At 41.7% G+C, this 17,113-nt stretch overlaps 1 protein-coding gene across 3 annotated transcripts in view; it reads right to left on the bottom strand.

The window, feature by feature from the left end:
* The window catches only part of PCDH19 (protocadherin 19), a 133,037-nt gene that overhangs the window by 10,782 nt on the left and 105,142 nt on the right, over window positions 1-17,113 (bottom strand). Inside the window, exon 5 of one of the 3 annotated variants that reach the window (XM_087972138.1) lies at window positions 12,781-12,829. The exons of the other annotated variants lie outside the window; for them this stretch is intronic. Coding sequence (XP_087828264.1) covers window positions 12,816-12,829 — 14 coding nt within the window. The 3' untranslated portion in view covers window positions 12,781-12,815. The remainder of the gene's footprint in view (window positions 1-12,780; window positions 12,830-17,113) is intronic. 3 annotated transcript variants of the gene reach the window in all.

Here is a 17,113-nt window from a genome sequence, read left to right as displayed (position 1 = left end):
GGAACGAGAGAGCCTGAATGATAGAAACAGTATGGAAATGGCAGAGCTTCAAATCCCTTTTTGCAAAATTGGGTAGTAGGTAGGAAAGAAACATCAGAACTAAAATAAAATGCAAATATACCACTGGGGTCCAGGCCTAACATTTGTGCTTGAATGCATGAATAATAAATATGAATAAATAATAAACATGGAAGGATCAAACATCGCTTTCAGTGTTCACCCATGGTTATCCATCTCTCCCAGACTACATAGACAAAAATATTACATTTTGCTTTGGGGTGCAAGGGGAAGAAATCAACAGAGACCGTTTTATTCTTTAGAGAGGCAATTCAATCAAAGGCCACATTTAGGTGTCCAAAAAAAAACCTCCTCATCCTATTTATGACCATTTTGTATGAATGTTGGTACATTTATAACGAAGGAGGAATGATGGCTCAGCAGTTAAGACACTTTAGGCTGGAAAGCTGACAGCCTGGGTTTGAGACCAAGTGCCGTAAGATGGGGTGAGCTCCCATTACCTGCTCAGGTCCTGCCAACCTAGTCATCTGAAAAGTATGCAAACGCGATTAGATCAATAGATACCACTTCGGTGGGAAAGTAACAGCGTCCCATGCCTCTCGGCATATAGTCATGCTGGCTACATGAGACAAAAATGGCTTCAGACAACGATTCCCTAGGCTAAGAAATGGAGAGGGACCTTGGTTGGAGTCCTAGTAGATACTTGAATATGAGCCAGCAATGTGCAGCGGCAGCCAAAAAAGGTAACACAATCCTGGGTTGTATAAACAGAAATAATGAGGTAACATTTCCAATATCTAATGAGATCACAGCTAATAAGGTCAACAGCTGCCTCACTTTGCAGCTAGATTTGTCCATTGTCAGACTCTGATCAAACTTTTAAGGGAGAGTTGCAGTTAAATTAATGCTGCATTACACAATGGGCTTAAGAGACAGCTTGTTGGACTTTGTAGGGAGGGACTGAAAAGATTTCACACTCTATCACAGATCAGAAATTAATAAACTTGATCCTCAGTAGGGCCCCTGTATTGCTGGATCCAAATATCAGCGCATGACTTTTACCACGTGATTGGAGTTCACCATGTGCCTATCGAAATAAGCTTTGCCTTGGAAGTAATGACTGCTTTATAATAATCCTTTGCTAAGCTCTTGTCAAACTCTGAAATTACCTAGAATCAGGGTGGACTAATCACTGCCTCGTGTGGCAAAATATCTTCTCAGCAAATAGATTTCTACATGGACCCCACCCAGAAAAGTATTTGGGTTTGTTTGTTTTTTCCTGGTCAGAAAAGATGTAGAAGAGACAGTTACTTGTCTGAGATTGTAGAGGTTCTCCTGCTTGAGCAGGGGGCTGGACTAGAAGACCTCCAAGGTCCCTTCCAGCTCTATTCTATTCTAGAGTACTGCCCCCCTATTGTCAGACAAGGGAAACCTTTATCTTTATTGGGCAATAATAAATCGTCCAGGTGTAAGCCCTATGGAGGCTATTGGACAAGTTGTATGCATTCGCACACACAACCCCACCTCAACCTCTGTATGTTGGCAATATGTGACTGAATTTGTAGAGTTCCACCATCCATTTTGCCCAGCTACTTTAACACTATGCATGTCTGTGTGTCTGTACATTAGTCTTCCTTATAGCATTAAACGACCTCTGTGATCATATTAAGAGCAATTGCGTTCTCTTTGCTGATGATGTAAAGCTGTTCAATACCACAGACAATACTGCTACCTTACAAAAAGATCTTGACTATGTATCTGAATGGTCAAACAAATGGCAACTTCAAATCTCAACAAATAAATGCTCTGTCTTACATATTGGCAAAAAAAATCAGAAAATAAAATACAAGCTGAATAGTCAAGATCTTGTTGATGACCCAAGCTCTGTAAAGGACCTTGGAATACTCACCTCTAATGATCTAAGTGCTAGAGCCCACTGCAACTACATAGCCAAAAAGGCATTAAGAGTTGTTAACCTAATCCTACGAAGTTTTTTCTCTGGTAATATCACACTACTAACCAGAGCATACAAAACATTTGCTAGACCAATACTCGAATACAGTTCATCAGTCTGGAACCCTCATTACGTTTCTGATATTAGCACAATTGAGAAAGTCCAGAAATATTTCACAAGAAGAGTTCTCCACTCCTCTACTTGTTGCAGAATACCTTATGCCACCAGACTCGAAATTCTAGACCTAGAAAACCTAGAACTATGCCGCCTTCGGTCCGATCTAAGTATAGTATATAAAATCATACATTGCAATGTCCTACCTGTCAATGAATACTTCAGCTTCAACCATAACAACACAAGAGCACACAATAGATACAAACTCAAAGTAAACCGCACCAAACTTGATTGCAGGAAATACGACTTCAGCAACAGAGTGGTCAATGTCTGGAATACTCTACCCGACTCTATAGTCTCTTCCCCAAACCCCAAAAACTTTAACCTTAGACTGTCTACTATTGACCTCACCCCTTTCCTAAGAGGTCTGTAGGGGGCGTGCATAAGCGCACCATCGTGCCTACCGTCCCTGTCCTATTGTTTCTCTTATTCTTTTATTTTTCTTATATGTACCCATTTCATGTATTCACAACTATGTATACACTTATACTTATTATCTTGTAAACAATTGGCAAATCAAATAAATAAATAAATAAATAAACCAACTCTCTGCAATCTGAGTGAAGCCCTACTCAACTATTTACAAACACAACACACACACACACACACACACACACACACTACTGTTTAAAGACATGTGGTTCTTCACATGGACCTTGGAACCTTGCCATCTCTACAGAAACAGGAATGCTCAAAGGAACACACCGTGTTCATTGTTTGTGAACAATCATCGTATTCTTGAGTGTTTTTGGAAAGAGCGCTTGGGCTACTCAAACTCCTACCTATACATCATTTAAAAACCCTTAAAACAAAGCTGGGCCCTAAATTGATACAATTAGTCCCATACTGCCATTTGTGGGAAGGGAGAGGCCAAAACTGAGATAATGCAGTTGACTAAGGTGAGAAGAAGTCACAGCTGAAATGCTGCCTGTATTCTTCAGTACAGTAGAGTACAGTGAAAGGGAAATATGAGAGAAGTGGCTTTTCTTTCTTTCTTTTTAATATATTGTTTTCCTCTTCCCCCTCCTTTCCTCCCACTCCCGCCCCCCAAAGCTATGAATCATACAATAAAGTCAACCAGGTAAATCAAAACAAAGGATTACAGAACACATCTATCTTACGTCCTTGATCAATAAGCACCACTTGTACAGTCAATCCACGGCTCTGAATGCATCTCCAGGGCCATTATAACAGATGACATTTTCTAACAAATCCTCTCCTATTTTAACTCTGTTTTATAACAGAAGGGGAGGGGGGAAAAGATAGGTCAATTCAGTTCTTTTGACAAGTTTTCAGATACCAGAAAGTGGTTGTTTGATTCTAGGAATTGTCATCTGAAAGTTTGCATTTCACAATTAAGAGTTTTTCTCCAGTGGGACCCAAAAAGAAAGGATTATATCTGAAAAGAATTAAATCGGTGTCCCAAACTATAATCTCATCTCAATAATGGATGGGCAGCTCCAGTTTATCCAAGAAAGAAAATTCCTACTTGTTTTAAGGAAGTTTCTTTTCTCCTATGTGAATTGCAAGAATCACAGGAGGGGTTAAAGAATTTAAACCCCCTTCCATTAATTCCTTTGCTAGGGTCCCAATTACCAAAACAGTTAGTTGATATTTGAAAAAATTCAGCACCCTCAGTCCTGGATAGTAGCCAGATGAGCCCGAGAAATTCCTATAACCCTACAGCTGGAAGCAATAGATACAAACTCAAGGTAAACCATACCAAACTCGATTGCAGGAGATACTATTTCAGCAACAGAGTGGTCAATGCCTGGAATACACTACCTGACTCTGTAATTTCTTCCCCAAACCCCAAACACTTTAACCTTAGACTGTCTACTGTTGACCTCACCCCATTCCTAAGAAGTCTGTAAGGGGTGTGCATAAGCGCACCAATGTGCCTACCATCCCTGTCTTAATGTTCCCTTTTATTTGTATCCATTTCATGTATTAATAATCATGTTTATACTTATATCTGTTATCTAATACATGCTCAACAAACAAATAAATAAAATAAATAAAAATAAATAAAGGTAGAATGGGTAGTAGGAAACACACCCCAAAACAAGAACCATTTCCAGAATGTTGATAGTCAAATATAGATAGATAGATAGATAGATAGATGATAGATAGATAGATAGATAGATAGATAGATAGATAGATAGATAGATAGATAGATAGACAGACAGACAGACAGACAGAGCGAGCAATCCAAGGTACTTCTTTCTTAGGACTCCTTTTTTGGATTAGCTTGGTTGTTTGTAAGTTTGAGTGTTTTATTATCCAAGGAGACAACGTGGAGGAGATATTATAAGACAGGTGAAACAGAGAGGTCAGTACAGCTTGGAAAGGCATCAACACCTGGAGTCCCTTTGAGAAATACAAACCACCTTCAGCCGAAGGTCACCTGCCCACTCATAAATCAAGAAACAGATTCGCTTCTTAATCCCCTCATATGACTTAACATTTAAAGACAAACTGAGAGGGACTGAGTTCAGAATCAGAATAGAGAGAGAAGGAAACTTGGACTAGTCCCCTGCTCAAGCAGACCTTATAGGATATATTTGTATTCTATAGGGTCTCCTGCTTGAGGATTGATTGAATATTGTAGAATATTTCTCACCCTTGGTCTGTTTCATTCAGTCCTAAGAAAACTTGATCCTGGCAAGGCAACCAATCTGACCCGAATTTCCTTATTTAGATGATGGTGAGGAAGTGGGAAAAGCTGGAGACAGTGAATAATTCTTCATATAGCAATTTAAAATCTGGTGGGTAGAACAACAGCACAGGCAATGTAGAAAAAGCAGGATCAAAGCTGAGGTCCCCTTACTCTCAATTATTAACTCTTGGCAACCTAAGAAAACTTGTCTTTTCTTATCACAGAGGTGGCTGAGGATTGAAGAAGTGGGAATTCCCAATTAAAACAAATGTCAATGCTTGTTCCCTTTTCCTCCAGCACTAGTGATAGATCTTGTGCCCAAAAAGCAGATAGATTTATATAGGTAGATTCTGGAAACATTTATCAATAATGTATTCTACACGATATACCTATACAATTCATACAACTGCCCATTTCTTTCTCTCTCTCTCCACCCTCCCTCTCTCCCTCTCTCCCCTTCCCTCCCTCCCTCTCTCTGCATATTTACAAAACTCACTTGTGGGCAACAACATTTTGGCAAGCAAAAAAAGAATCAAGAGTCCCAAATTCTTTCATGGTGCTAACCCAGAAGGTGACAGTATGATACTTGAACCTCATACCACTGTAGTTTCCAAGCCAAGGTTTATGGGTTAACAATTTGCAGAAACCTAGCCTGGGTTACATGTCAACACAGCATGGTGAAACAAGGCATTGTTTAGTTTGGTGTATGAATCCATACACCAGGGCCATCTTTTTAATTTGGAAGGTCTTTGGGTAAAGGGGCCTTACAGGAGCACTGATGTAATGCTCTTCAAGAATGACCTTGGGAGACAGGGAAAAGAACTGCAGCCAGGGCAACGACAATGGATAAGCACCAGCTGAAGGAATGGAGAGATGTGTGAGATTCTCAGAAGGGGATCCTCCGTAGTTTCTAGGGCTGTAAAGGTGAGGGAACAGAGATGTACTTTCAGAGTTGCAAGATTCTGTTAATATACTGTACATCCTCTAACCTTAAATATTCCAATATCTGCCTCACAGCCTATTCAGATTGGTCACGTTATCTGGGGACAGTTAGAGCTTCAAATACTCATCCACTCAAAGAGAGAATATCTCTTTGACCACTCTAAGGGGTTACCAGAAAAAAGAAGGGGTCAACTTATTTTCCAAAACACCTGAAGGCAGGACAAGAAGCAATGGATGAAAACTAGTCAAGGAGAGCAGCAACCCAGAACGAAGGAGAAATTTCCTGATAGTGAGAACAATTAATTAGATCAGCTTACCTACAGAAGTTGTGGGTGTTCTAACACCGGAGGTTTTTAAGAAGAGATTGGACAACTATTTGTCTGAAATGGATTCCATGCTTGAGCAAGGATTTAGACTAGAAGACCTCCAAGGTCCCTTCCAACTCAATTATTCTGTTATTCTGTTTTTTTGTCTGCGGGCCTTTAAAAAATCGGAACATGCAAAAGAGGAGCTTCCAAAATACCAATAACCAGGGACCTGAATGCAACCCTTATGCCCTCTAGTTCAGACACACACCTGAAATGTAGAAAGGGGATTAAATGTCCTGCTTGGGATAAAGCTCAGCTGGATTACCAAAAACAACTTTATTGAGTCAGTTTATTTATTTCATCATTTATTCATTCAACTTCATTGAACTGGTGGATTTACAGCTGTCAATACTAATCCATCTTTTGCATGCATTTTATGGTGGGTTTTTCCCCCCCTCTCCTTCGCTACCCCAGTGATGAGTGTATTATGTATGCAGTTGCTGGTGAGTTCCTGCTTTTATTGCAGCAATTTTCCTCTAAGTCAATACTGATTACACCTAATAAACACCATCCAATTACAACAAATACATTTTTATAAGAGGCTGGCTGGGGGGAAATGGTACTGGCTTTGCAGAAACAAAAAAACAGGGAGTGAATATATAGCGAGTAAGGTCAACACGCAAAGGGTATACAGCTGTTGTTCCAGCACCTGGAAATTTAAAATGCAACCCTTAGCTTAGCTGCCAGCCACCAAAGGCTCCCTAAGGTAAAGGTTCACCTCGCACATATGTGCTAGTCATTTCCAGCTCTAGGGGGAGGTGCTCATCTCCGTTACAAAGCCGAAGAGCCACTGCTGTCCGAAGACGTCTCCGTGGTCATGTGGCCGGCATGACTAAATGTCAAAGGTGCATGGAACGCTGTTACCTTCCCACCAAAGTGGTCCCTATTTTTCTACTTGCATTTTTTACATGCTTTCGAACGACTAGGTTGGCAGAAGCTGGGACAAGTAACGGGAACTCGCACCATTACACAGCACTAGGGATTTGAACCGCTGAACTGCCGACCTTTCTGATCAACAAGCTCAGCGTCTTAGCCCCTGAGCCACCGCGTCCCCATAAAGACTCCCTAAACTTGCTTTATTAATGAGTTCCAATGATTATTCATATAAGAGTCCCTCCTTCACCATCATTGGAGCTTGTAGAATAGAATAGAATAGAATAGAATAGAATAGAATAGAATAGAATAGAATAGAATAGAATAGAATAGAATAGAATAGAATAGAATAGAATAGTGGAGTGGTGGAGTGGATAGAAGAGTAGAATTCTTTAGAATATTGGCCAAGTGTGATTAGACACACAAGGAATTTGTCTTGGTGCAAATGCTCTCAGTATACATAAAAGAAAAGATACATTCATCAAGAGCCAAGAATCATAAGGTACATCACTTAATAATAGTCATAGGGTACAATAAGCAATCAAACCATACTAGGAAACAGTCAATGTAGCCTCTGCCCTTTGTAGTCTCAATGTCTAGATAACAATGCAGCAAATATGTCCACATCAAAAGAGATACCTGAATGGTGGATCTAGGGAAGGAGCCTCTCACTTCCACCAGTGGGTCACATCCAACTGTGCTGATGATATTACTTAGTTTGGGTAATGAAACACCTTCAAGAAAACAACCAAGCTCAGAGAGCACCAAGAATTTCTCACTCCAACCCCGAGGTACAAATATTTCCCTTTATTGATTGTAGTCTGTTGCCTCTGAAGAATTCTTTCTCTTCCTCAAGAACATTACGACTCATAACGTAGCATAACTGCAGCCATGGTATACCCATGACTTTCATCCCTCCAGCCTACTTCTAACTTGGTTTTGAGTAACCAGCATCCCAAAAGGTTCTTGCTATCCTTGGGCTACACCCCAACTGCACCAGAGCCACAGAACCACAGCAGTGGTGGGATTCAATTTTTTTTTACTACCGGTTCTGTGGGCGCGGCTTGTGGGCATGGCTTGGTGGGCATGGCAGGGGAAAGATACTGCAAAATCCCTGATCCCTTCCCACCCCACTAACCTGCTTTCCAGCTCCATTCTCCTGTGCAGGGCAACCAAAGAAGACCCAGCCAATCAGCTGGGACTCCGGAGGCAGAGAATAGATGGGGGCGGGGCCAGTCAGAGGCGGGTATTTGCCGGTTCTCCAAACTACTCAAAATTTCCGCTACCGGTTCTCCAGAACTGGTCAGAACCTGCTGAATACCACCTCTGAACTACAGTATCCATGTGCCTTGTATTCAAGACCCAAACCATTGCCAGTGAAACTGCTTAGGATAAATCAGGAGGAGTAATGAATTTGATAATCGGATGGGGCTTTTTCATTCTCCTTGCATTGTGTTTCGATATTTTGCGAACCAAATTCCCATTAATGCTAATGGGAGTTACTGTCCCAGCTTCCATTCACCAACAAAAGAATGCAGGCCTTTGACTTCATTACAGAACTTTAAAATTCATTACTACAGGATACTGAGGGATTGCCCTAAATATCCTTTCTTTGTTATATATTTCCTTGTTAATGCAACCATTTTGAGTGTACCGTGCCCTGCTGCGCAGGAAACATTTTCCGAGGCTGTTTAAAACACATTCTCCTACAATTGGAAGCAAACTCTTTTGTCTCCATTTATGCCTTTGACACCAGCTGCCTCCGGCTTAATGGGACTGGAGTAGATAAAAGCAAATTAATCTTTAAAAGGTAATTTTTCCCCCCTCTCCTATTGTTAAATCTCATACAGACAAATTCAAGTATTCCAGGTCTTCTGTGTGATTCAATGCAAACCATGCATTTAAATCTGCACCGCAACAATGAACCCAATTATTAAAACATCCTATTCAAATGTATGCGCTGATCAAAAAATGGCCACCGCATTATTCTTGAGTTTTTTTAAAAAAAAAATGCAGGAATTTGAGAATTTGTGGAAGGATAATAATAGGAGTCAATGGAGCAGCTGGGCAGGATTTTAACTGGGGTGAACTGGAATCTATTTCCAAAAGATCTGAATGCTCGTCTATATAGAGCAAGGATTTTTCTCATCATCTCTCATCCAGATATCAAGCAGGTTCGACCCTGCTTAGCTTTTCAAGTAAAATAATTGTTTAGCTGCATGTAGTGGAATGTAATCCGGCATTCCAGGAAAGAGAGGTTTTTCCCCAGGGAGTAAATAGAATAGAATATGAGAGTTGGAAGGGATCTTGTAGGTCTTCTATTCCAGGGATCGCCAACCTTTTGGACCTCAGGCACCACCAAACTCATAATTTTAAATCCCGTGGACCACTAATATGAATTTCGACTGACGGTGGCTTGCTGATGTTGGTGGGAAAGTCGGTCCCATATTCCAGAGCTGCAGTAGTCACAGGACTGGCTCTTTGGTCATCCTGGAGCAGCTCCTCCAATCCATGGCACTCTGATGTACCCGGGTGGAGGAGCAGTGCTCCAGGATGACCAAAGGGCCAATCCTGCAACTACTGCAGCTCTGGAATAATGGGACCGACTTTCCAACCAACTTCAGCAAGCCACCCTGGGGCAGATTTCCCTCCCCTGCCATTGGTCTTACCTTCCATTCCATCTCGCGTGGCTCTACTCGAGGTAAGGTTTGTGCTCGGCCAAAGGGTGGGGGCCAGCGGGTGGGTGGGCCATGTGGGCGGTGCAGCCCTGTGTTTCTGCACAGCCTGGATTAATTGCTTTGTGGGGGGTGCTTTGTGGGGGGGGGCATTTCTTTGTGGACTACCAAAATTTTCTTGTGGACCACCAGTGGTCACCGGCCCACCAGTTGCTGATCACTGTTCTAGTCCAACCCCCTGCTTTGGCCGGAAATCTTAGCATTTCAGACAAACTGCTATCCAATCTCTTCTTTAAAACTTCCAGTGTTGGAGCCTTTACAACTTCTGGAGGCAAGTTGTTCCACTGACTAATTGTTCTCACTGTCAGGAAATGTCTCCTTAGTTCTAGGTCGCTTCTCTCCTTGATTAGTTTCTATTCATTGCTTCTTATCCTGCCTTCAAGTGCTTTGGAGAATAGCTTGACTCCCTCTTCTTGGTGGCAGCCTTTGAGATATTGGAACACTGCTATCATGTCACCTCCAGTCCTTTTCATCAGACTAGAAATACCCAATTCCAGCAACTATTCTTTATATGTTTTAGCCTCCAGTCCTCTAATTATCTTGGTTGCTCTTCTCTGCACTCTTTCTAGAATCTCAACATCTTTTTCACATCGTGGCGATGTGAAAACTGGATGCAGTATTCCAAGTGTGGGATTATAAAATGGTATTAACACTAAAGAGACAACATAGCTTGAAATCTTTTGATATGCAGAAAAACAGACAAAGCAGACCCTCCTCAACAGTTCACAAGGTATATCTAATCGTTATGCAGATCGCTGCTTTAGTCCAGCAAGATTCCTATCAATAGGAAGATAACAGAAAAGAGACTACACTGAAGTCACTCCCCTTGTCGCTCTAGTTCCTCAGGCCTGAATTCATCAGGTTGGCCCCATTCAAGAAAGAGTAGGAAATGAGCACCATATGATGTACAAGGAAATACACAGGTAGTCCCAAAGGTGCTTTTTAAGAAGAAACTGGGCTATACCCAAGGAGCAATGCTGTAATTAAAACCCTGGAAAATATAATATCTCCAGGCCTCCAATTCATTGAAATTAGAAATTATGGGCAAGAAAAGGAGACTTCTAATGAGATTCATTAAGATTGTGATAGCTAAAAGAACAAAAGCTGCAAGAGAGTTCTCGAACTCACCGTATGTTCCAAGATAAAAAAGAATCCCAAACTCATTGTGCCAAGCTCATCTTGGGGGGAAAAAAGTATTGAACGTCACCATATGCCAACTGATCAATATTGATGATAACCCTAAACCCAACTCTTTGTTTGAGTAAGGGGATTATACCTGAAAATTATAGTAAAGAGAATGTATATTTAATTATTTGTGTAACTGCAGCTAGAATTGTATTTGCACAAAATTGGAAAAGTGAAGAGATTCTGATAGTGAGATTAGAAAAATATTAGACTCTGCAGAAATGAATAGGTTAATACTAGCAATTCAAGAGAAGGAACAAATAGAATATGATATGATATGGGGTTTGTTTTATCAGTGGTTGGAAAACAAATATGGAAGTTAGAAATTAAAGAAGACTAGTGCAAAATAGTAAACGTGGTAAGAATTTTAAAAGGTTAAAATGGGGAATGTTATAAGAATTACTTATATGGTGCACATTTGTATTAAGCAAGAATAGAGTATTAAAGTTAAGCAATGAATATGTATAAACTATAATTGTTATTGCACAAGATATTTATACCCGGATGACACACTGTTCAAATGAAAGATGGAATGTTTGTATAAATAAAATAAAATAAATTAGAGAGATAGAGATAGAGATAGAGATAGAGATAGAGATAGAGATAGAGAGAGAGAGAGAGAGAGAGAGAGAGAGATGGTCTCACAACTGGATATAGGTCGAACCTCATAAAATTAGAAATTGGCCACTTTGGACTCTGTTGATTGTGATGCTGGAGGTTTTTCCAAACAGATTGGACAACCATTTGTCTGGAATGGCATAGGGTTTCCTGACTGAGCAGGGGGTTGGACTAGAAGACCTCCGAGGTCTCATCCAACTCTGTTACTCAGTAACATTTCGCTTCTCCTCCAAGAAGCTTCTTCAGTTCTCTTCAAAGCTGAAGAAGCTTCTAGGACAAGAAGCGAAATGTCTTCAAAGAAAAACCAGAAAGTCTAGTTACCTCTTGGGGGAAAAAAAAAGCACCTTTGGGACAACCATGATCTGGATGGCTGACAATCTCTACAGACATATACAGGTAGTCCTTGACTCATATCCATTCATTTAGTGACTGTCTGAAGATACAACAGCCCTGAAAAAAGAGACTTATGGCCATTCTTCACACTTACAACCATTACAGCATCCGGATGCTTGGCAATGGGTTTCATTCATGACAATTGCGGTATCTCCGTATCGTGCGATTACCTTTTTTGCAACAAAACTCACTTAACAGCTGTCTTGCTTAACAACTGAAATTTTGAGCTCAACCATGATTGTAAGTTGAGGATCACCTATAATGCCATTGTGTCTGCAAATGGTGCAGCTATTCCATTTTAGATTCTACGGTCTAGATACCATCTTTTTATGGGAAGGAAGGAAGAAAGAAACCTGACATCAAAGGGCCCTATATTCCCACACACACACTTAGATACCTGAGATATTTGCCAGCAAATTGTGAAGTGTTATATTGTGTTGTTACATTATCTCTGATGGATATAATGACATGGGTTATAATTTAATATGAGCTTGTGGAACTGGAGCTTGTACTTAACACTGGATATTCAGATAAATATTGTTCTACTGTATTTAGCAGTTTTCTTTGGCTATCATGGACAGAAGATGTAGGATAGAAGGGTGTTTATGGGTCATTCTTCACTATAGTGTGCATAGCAAAATAAAGGAAGGAAGGAAGGAAGGAAGGAAGGAAGGAAGGAAGGAAGGAAGGAAGGAAGGAAGGAAGGAAGGAAGGAAGGAAGGAAGGAAGGAAAATACACATAAACACACCAAGCTAGATATTCTCTTTTGGGAGAAGAGAATTTGAATTTCCTTCAAAAAGACCCCTTAGGATACACTCACATAAGGTCCCTAATTTGCACTAGTTCAACTTCGGCATTACCTGAGCAGCAGTTCAATCTTCCTCCTTCCAGACTCCTAAGAAAAGATTGCTGCTGGGAGGAAAACATGAGACTTTTTAAAAAGCTGCAGGTGAGATCAGGGCTCAATCTGGGAAATGTTCCAATGCGTTTATTGAAATAGAACAGCTAGCTTTTGCTCCACCCGGGTTCACGGCAGGCTTTCTCAGCGATCTCCCTGTTGAAGCAACCTGCAGGAGTTTTAACACTGTGTGGGATGTTATTACCAGCCTCCTGGGACCAGCAGGAGTTAAAAGAGACTCTCAGAAAGTAGTGTTGTGGTTCGCCGGCAGCCTGTGCAGGCGGCAGTGGAATCAGATAGTGGGGAAGAACATGGGCCAGTCCGGGAGTCTGGAGAGGACATGGACGAGAGTCCTGTGTCCGATGCAGAGATGGAGCCAGGACCATCTGGGAGTGGGGTGCTGACTCTGGACCCTCTGGAGTCTGGCAGCAACGAGGCAGAGAAACAAAGGGAGCCTGTTCCCAGTGCGCGTATGCGCAGAGCTGCCAGAAGGCAAGAGCAGCTAAGACAAAAGGGAAGACTCAGGAGTAAGGCTTGGAGGCGATTGCCCCTCCCATAAGGTATAAAGGAAATGCAAAGGTAGAGAAACCTTTGCAGGAAGCAAAGTCGTTCGCTCTGTTCAGATTAAACCTTGAAGCTCTGTGTGGACTTTGTACCTCAGTTCATTTTTTACAGTTCATTTGGCACTTTAGTTGTTGGCAGCAATTCAAAGGAGAGAAAGGTGGGTGCTTATCTCGAGGGACTGTTTGGGACTCATTACAGGCTGGGAATGAACATCATTCCCAGCGTTGAAATAAAACGAATTGTTTTAACTAAGAATGTGCTTAATTATGGTGTCAGGAAGCCTTGGTCAGAACAAGTAGGGGGTGGCTGAGATAAGAGGAGATCTGATGTCTACATCCGGTTCGTCTGTCTGAGACACCGGTCCTGGCCTCCATCGAAACTTAGGAGCAGGGGAATGTAGCCCTATGGAAATCATTCTGGAGAATTCCTGCAGGAAGCTTTCCCTACGCCTCCTCCTTGTCTGGCAAGCACAGATGCAACGCCCGCCTCTTGTCACTATGAAGTCGAAGTCATTTAGAAAACACTGAGCCATGCAGCAAGCAACGGAATTAAAAAAGCATTAAACTTTGGAAGGAGGTTTGGATTGGGGGAGGGAGGCGAACTTTTGACAAGCTGCGCCAGATACTAAGTATAATTAATTAAATTGGATGGGGCCCAAGAGAGACGGGAGAAGGGAGATGATGGCAGCCGGAATCAAGACAGCAAAGCACAAATGTTCAGCGTGCCATTTCAGAAGGGGAAAAATAACATGCTGGTGGCAATATAAGTGGCAGAGGTTTTGTGTGGTTTTTTTGTTTTTTTTTGCAGGATGCGAGTCACGCCAAGGCTGCCAGTTTTGCGACGGGAACAGAAGGGAAGAAGGAAAGTGATGAAGTGCCTTGAAAGGCAGGAAGCCAATAAAAGAAGGAGATCAAAAAAGAAAATCTATATTGGTTTTATAATGGTCACAATATTCTTTTTTTAAAAAAAATAGGTTGAGACTCTAGAACAAGGGCCTTCAAACTTGGCAAGCTTGAAGACTTGTGGACTTCAACTCCCAGAAGTCCTGAGCTAACATGACTGGAAGAGGAATTTTGGAGTTGAAGTCCACAAGTCTGTCAAGTTTGAAGACCCCTGTTCTAGAAAGAGTGCAGAGAAGAGCAACCAAGATGATTGGGGGGCTGGAGGCTAAAACATACAATAAGCAGTTGCAGGAACTGGGCATGGCTAGTTTAGGGAAGAGAAGGACCAGGGGAGACATGATAGCAGTCTTCCAATATTTGAGGGTTTGACACAGAGAGGAAGGGGTCAAGCTGTTTTCTAAAGTACTTGTAGTCCAGACAAGGAATAATGGATGGAAATTGATCAAGGAGAGATTCAGCCTAGAAAGAAAGAGAAACTTTCTGACAGTGAGAACAATTAACCACTGGAACAGCTTGCCTCCAGAAGGTGCTTCGTCACTAGAGGTTTTTGAGAAGAGATTGGACAGCGATTGTCTGACATTGTATTGGGTCTCCTGCTCGAGCAAGGGGCTGGACTACAAGACCTCCATGGTCCCTTCCAGCTCTGTTATTCTAAGTTCTATCTAGAATCAGAATACTGTAAAAATGTGGCTTTAGTCCATTCTTCAAACAACGAGCACTGCATTGTGCTCTGAAGAAGAGAGTGGCCTCGGCACAGATAATGGATCAATTAGATAGAAATTGACAATGATTTGGTCTGAATGATGATGAACACAAAGTTACAGTGAAAAGGCTTTCATTACCAGCTCGTTGCTGGAGACAGCAGGCATGTAAACAGTTGGTTTCTGCAACCCAAAGGGAGGAAAGACTAATGGCTAAATGTTATGTGATGTTTATCAGCTCTCGTTCCTTGCGAAAGGCAAAATTACAAATAGTTTTGTAATCCTCATTATTTGTAAATTCTGCCTCTACAGATTCCCTTGCATGGTTCTATAAAAGCATAACTCATTATTTGTTAAAAGTGGTTGCAGCATGACTATACGCAACCAACACAGTAGGGGGAAAACACATCCAGGAGTCTTACTGTGCAGCATCAACACAAGCTACACTAAGGGAAACTACATTCTTGCTGTTACAGTGTTTGTTGTATTAAGAAGTCTTCATATCATTCTGATAATAGATGGTGTGATCTCACCAGGATCAATGCTTCAATAGCCCCATTTTCTGTTTCCACGGGAGTTTTTATATGATACACAAACAGGAAGCTGTGGCCTATTCTTCAGCAAACCACCATTAGAAAAGGTGGCTTATGGTTGGCATAGAAACTCAGAAACTCCAACTTCATTGGAACGAGAGCTATAAATTATATCTGAGCCTAAAAAACCATCTTTATATTCAAGGATTGTTGTTGTTCTCATCCTGAGGAACAAATGGTGAAAAACAAACTAGGAAGTAGCTGAACAAATCATGATTACTTGCTGACCTACTGTCAGCTTTGGAAGCCATATTAGCACCAGAAGCTTCCACGCTGTCACATTCTTGAGCCTGGGACGATGGGAGGGGGGAATTGCGCGGAGCGTATGTGGTTAGACATAATAGCATTCTTTTTTTAGAGTCTAGGTCATGTTGTTCCTGCACCTGGCTGAGTAGTAGTAGAGGGGACATCTCAAATTGGGACAGAGGGTGATTGGGGCATGTGATGGAATGATGGGGCAGGGGTGGATTTGTAATATTTTACTTATTGGAGGGAAACCCAGAACTTTCAGATTCGGGATTTCCTAGATGTGCCAGTATGCCTACTCTAATAAATGAAACTTTGAGAAAATGTCTGTCTCAGAGTTTTTAATTGGAGTTGGGGTTTTCTGGAACCCTGACATCCACAGCGTTGGCTAGTTTGCTATTGGCTTGTTCATCAAACTCCAATTCAAGTGCAAGCTGAGGTAAATCTGTTTGCTCTTCCACTCCTAGTTGGAATCCACAGGTGGGACTCAGTTGCAAACTGAAAATATCACAACTCACATGGCCCTCAAAAGGCCAGGGCAAACAGTGAACATGGGAACTGAGTCACAAGATTCAGGAAGGTTGCAAAGAACTAACATTGGCTGGGCAGTGGGAGTACAAACATTATGCAAACATTCCCAGAAGTGGTTTGTTTTAACTTCCAGGGCCCACTTAACATCTTGGAAGGACATGATGACAGCTGCAGGAGATAGGGTAGAGATGAAAAGTGGATGTGGCCACATCCTACATTTGGGCAGGCCCAGAGTTTTCTGGGTTTTCTGGAATTGAGAGGAAGTTTTTAACCATGTAAAGTTGCTGTAGAACATGGCAAGGTTTTAATGAGTTTCCTGTATCAATGCGATGCTTTCTAGCATCTGTGATCCTCAAAAGCTCCAGAGATGATTTAGAGACCACAAAGAGAGCTAAATCTTCAAGTTACCTCAACCCAAAAGAAGAAGAAATTCAAGCCAAGCTGTCCAGAAAGTCTAGGTAAGAACTGAGCAGTATATTCCCTTAGCTGTCTAGAAGCCTCAACAGTTGGCTCTTTTCCAGTTGGAGGAAAAGTGAAGGAGAAGGTCTTATTTTCCCAAAAGATGTCCATCCACCAGCATCCCAGGAGAGGCGAGGGATGAACCTGAGGGTGGTACAGCAGGCCCGAAAGTCCCTTGGAGGAACTGGCCCACAATCCGAGAGGTAATCCTACGAGGCAGTGTCAGAAAAGTGTCAGCTACAAGAAGGAGGGGCTGTTTCTCTCTTGGAGGGAGAAAATTGCTTGCGCTAATTACATTT

Source organism: Notechis scutatus, chromosome 10 (genome assembly GCF_049901735.1).
Source record: "Notechis scutatus isolate UNSWTSFEM ecotype Mainland chromosome 10, rNotScu1.2, whole genome shotgun sequence".
In the NCBI taxonomy this organism is placed as follows: domain Eukaryota; kingdom Metazoa; phylum Chordata; class Lepidosauria; order Squamata; family Elapidae; genus Notechis; species Notechis scutatus.
The sequence above is the reverse complement of the archived record's forward strand: the minus strand, read 5'-3'. Positions and strand labels throughout refer to the sequence as shown.